This window comes from Fulmarus glacialis, unplaced genomic scaffold (assembly GCF_000690835.1).
Source record: "Fulmarus glacialis isolate BGI_N327 unplaced genomic scaffold, ASM69083v1 scaffold27776, whole genome shotgun sequence".
Taxonomy (NCBI): Eukaryota; Metazoa; Chordata; class Aves; order Procellariiformes; family Procellariidae; genus Fulmarus; species Fulmarus glacialis.
This window is the reverse complement of record NW_009216646.1, coordinates 1-4,262: the sequence shown is the minus strand read 5'-3', so window position 1 is coordinate 4,262 and position 4,262 is coordinate 1. Positions and strand designations below refer to the sequence as shown.

Sequence of the window (4,262 nt, the reverse complement as noted above, 5' to 3'; positions counted from 1 at the left end):
CGTGAGCCGCCAGCTTCTCTAGGAGAATAACATAAAGGCACCAAGACTAAAAACATATTTGTACTGAACACAGCTCAGGAAGTCAAAAGCATACATGATGGCAAAATGCAGAGGACATAAAGAGCAGACTGTGACAGATTGGAAGAGCAGTCTTCTAGTCTCACACAATCCCTAGCAAGATGGAAAAGTCTTATCTGTTGCACAAAATCTCTTTCTTATCTACCAGCTTCTGAGAATAAATGTTTTTGAGTACAGTAACTTGTAACGAAAATACTGACATCATATTTAATAATGATGCTGCTTAAATGAAAGAGTTTGACACAAAACATGACTGTTTCAGGTTTTTATCCAACAGCTTTCAATAGTTCTTCAACTAATTTAAACGTCAAATTAGCTTCCAATTAGTTTACGATAGTAAAACACCATAAACCCTTTTCTAAAAACATGTCCATAGCATTAGACCATGTCAGCTGGTACAAAAAACTTACCATGTGCAGTAGCTGAATTTCACATCCTATTTGCCAAAGTACAGTAAGTGCTTGGTAAGCCCTTGCTTCCCCAGGCTTTGCTGTTAATACCTAACAAAATGGCGAGAAAGAGCATTTTTGTTGCAAAAACTAAGATTGTTTCTTTATCTAAGCAAAATCCTTATATATATAACAAGTGGTAAGAAATTCATAGTTAAGTCTAAAATTCCAAGGTAAAGTTACATTAGGCCTCAAATACATACTTTGTGCTATTTTAGTACATCTTGTCAGAACACATGTTTAGAAGACATTATGGCAGTCTAAGTATTTCTTTGCAGCAGTTATTTGGATAACTGAAGTGTGTAGGAATTTCCAGCTTATACTTTCTGGTCCCTTTTAAGGCAGAGAAGCTTCACACAGAAGAGAAACAGGAATCATATTTTGTATAAAAACCGTAACATGGGCAGAGTTATCAGCTCACACTGATAAGATAATATTCCCAATAAGACACACAAGCAGAGTAAGTCAAACATCAGGTGACCTCACTGAACACTAAGCAGCTTGCGCAGTCATCATCCTGATCAATATTACAGATCAGACAACTCTTAGGGCAAGGAAAAAAGGAAAAACTTGTGGTTATTCTCAAACAGGGCAAATAAAGTAAATTGTAGCAGGGAGATTTAACTTCTCATAATAGATTTAGAGACCCTCGTCATACGACCAACCAAAAACCAAAAAGAAGGTTCCAATTGCTTTTACTTAGGTACACAGCTCTCACTTAGCAAGGTTCACAATAAAACCAGAAAACTTAAAAAAACCCACAGTGACTGCATTAGATGAATAGGCTGTCCCCTATTTGCTCAAAAATCTGGCCACTAAAACATACCATTTAAGTGGATATTTCAGTGGTGTCCAACCTGTCATTTTGCAGAATATACTTAAGACGCTTGATTTTTTTCAGTAGCGTGTCAGACACAACACAGGTTGTGTAAGCACACCTGGAAGTCTTTGCTTACTTTAAGTAATTAAAGGTTTGGGGCTCTGTATGAACCTTACAGTTTCACAGAAAGAAAAGGTACCCTTGAAATATAAGTACAGTTCTAGAGGTTTGGGACAGTGTAAATTAGGAACACATAACCCAGAAAGCTGCTCTGCACCTTAGCGTACAGAACCTTAATGAAAAGGTGTGTAATCATTTATATTTTGCCTTAGTTTTTTTCAGTACTACACACAAAAGTGGCTCAAGAGAGCAAGTGCATCTCACTGAGTATGGTATTTACTAACTCTGAATCCTCTTCACAGGGCGTTTTGAATTCAGTCTTCATTGACTATTACCTGCAACTAATAAACAATTTTGTTGCAAAAGCACATTACAGAACTTAAGCACCTCACAAGTTACAATGGAAAGCAGCTAGTCTGCTGTGGCATATCCTTCTCAAGGACCAGCCTTCACATTTCTAAGATTTTATGGTTATGTAACAACAGAATGTTTCTTGACAGTGCTATTACTGCATAAGGAGAACAAGTAGGAAACAGACAAGACTTAAAAATTCTGGCAGAAAAAGAAATTCACTAGCAAAAACATTAACTATACAATATAAATGGTTTTGTGTTCTGTGAAGCACTACTTATTCTTTACTACCTGTAAAATCTCTTACACATACCTTGTACTCTTTTTCACTTATAAAGATGTTGAGTTCTACTCTTCCATATCTGTATATGGAACTGCATTCATACAGGGCAAAAAGAAGCCTCCAAAGTGTGTTCCTTTCCTTTCTTTGTGGTAAGATTCCAAAAATTTTCAGAGGTACATCTGTTTCAACAGTGTGTAAAAGTATCTTTAAAACTTTGCAATATGTACTAGACAATCTCATTAATGCTAATGTCTAAACTACAAACAACTAAGAAAAGAAAGCCTGTCAGCTCATATTCTTCAAGAATGAATACAATTCAAGCTTTAGTCAAAGCTAAACCCAGTTTGCATTAGACTAAACATTTAATAAAAACAAGCAAATAGCTGAGATCTCATATTGCCACAAGGGTTTTTTGAAACTATCAAGAACCGAAATAAACTTGAAATGTAGGAAACAATATCCATTAATCCAGCATATGTATTAAATAGAACATATACCTCAAGCAAATCCCAAAGATTTTGCCAAACTGCCTATGCACCCTGCAAATGTATTTGTAACGTGTGATCATATACATATACCTGCCCTCCAAGGAACTGCTGCTACACCCATGGTTTCAAAAAGTTTGTCAGAACACATAGCAGGTGGTTTCACGGTTCCAGTCACCAAAGGATCCAGTCTGAAGAAGTCACCATAAATTACCTTTAATTGTCCATCCAGGCTATTCTCTAGGGACTGAATAAAATTAGTTTCAGTTGAAGAAATCTGGATGCAGTAACCTGTCTTGCAAAACACCCCACCCAAACAAAAAAAATGTTCAAGCACTACCTAAAATTGTTACCCAGTCAACAACAGTCAAATCTCAGAGCTGCTTCTCACGGCTGATAAAAAGAATAGCTTCCTTCATTGTGCAGGGCATTTTGACGTTTTTGTGCTCCTCAACTGGAGCTTTAAAACACATTCTTAAATTGGTAAGATGTTCTGCAATGTTTTGCAAAAAAAGCTATACTCAACTGAGCAAACCACTGCATTTAATGATTTACAACTGGAATACTTCATATATGCAGAGAGAATGCCTTTTATACACATTTTAAGTCAGGTGAGAGTTTTTGGTTCCAAACCTCTACTTTATGGCATTGTAACACAATCCTTCCAGTGAACTTCTGCAGCCCTGTGTCTGACCACCTTTGAATACACGCAAAGCCAAGGTGAATAGGAGAGGACAACACACGTAAGTATCTTAATATTACCAGTCAATTGCAGGACAATAGATTAAATAATACCATGAGATAATCAGAATAACCAAGACTATTTATCACAGATTTCTGAAAACTACATACAGACATCTTGCTCAAACATACACAATTACAATGACTCTGATTAGTATTAGCCTCAAATTTATGCATGAAACTATTCATAGGAAGACTATGAACTTGAATTCCTGCATACACAAAATGTCAAATCAATTGATTATAAAATAGTCTGTTGCTGAACGTGCAATGTAAAACCAAACAATACTTACTATTATTAAGCATTATTTCAGATGTTACAAGTAACAATCACAGGCTAATTCCTTTTTGATCCAACAGTTATTACACAGTTGTAAGTTAATTTCTTATTTTCCGTTTAATTAAGTTTTACAAATGTGCTACCAAATCAAAAGTGTACCTGTAAGTTTGGAAGAAAAGCTGAGTTACTTTCTAGAGCTACCACTCTAACACCTGCATTGAGCAGAGTTCGGGTCAAGATTCCAGGACCCGAAGGGGGAAAAAAAAAAAAAAAAAAAAAAAAAAGTGCATTTTTTCTAAGTGGTTTCCTTTAGTGATTTTCCCAACACAACACTTGGGACATACCATCTACAACAGGAGATAACTTGTGTTTGTTTAAACACACACAGAAACAAGAGTTAGAAAAAGGATTTACATGCAGCCTGCCTGAGATTGCTCAGTGAATTACACTAAGCACAGTATTACAATTAGATACCGAGGAACATTAGACATAATGTTTCAAGTATTTCTACTAGTTTTTCTTCTGCCAACTGAAATATACTTTGAAACTTTACCAGTATTATCTCTGCAGGTAAAATACCCTCTGCAGAAATGTAAAAAACCATTAAGTAACTGCAGAGGGCTAGCTATGTAATGGCCTACAGTCCTAGGCGTGC

The 4,262-nt window shown here is 36.0% G+C and overlaps 1 protein-coding gene across 1 annotated transcript; it reads right to left on the bottom strand.

The window, feature by feature from the left end:
* Positions 1 to 488: 488 nt before the first annotated feature.
* On the bottom strand, positions 489 to 3,914 carry TFB2M (transcription factor B2, mitochondrial; the record flags this gene model as incomplete). Its single annotated transcript, XM_009579387.1, has 4 exons — positions 489 to 578; positions 2,132 to 2,280; positions 2,680 to 2,833; positions 3,767 to 3,914. Coding segments are annotated over 4 exons (541 nt in total), but the record flags the coding sequence as incomplete, so codon positions are not given.
* Between the last annotated feature and the right edge of the window lie 348 nt (positions 3,915 to 4,262).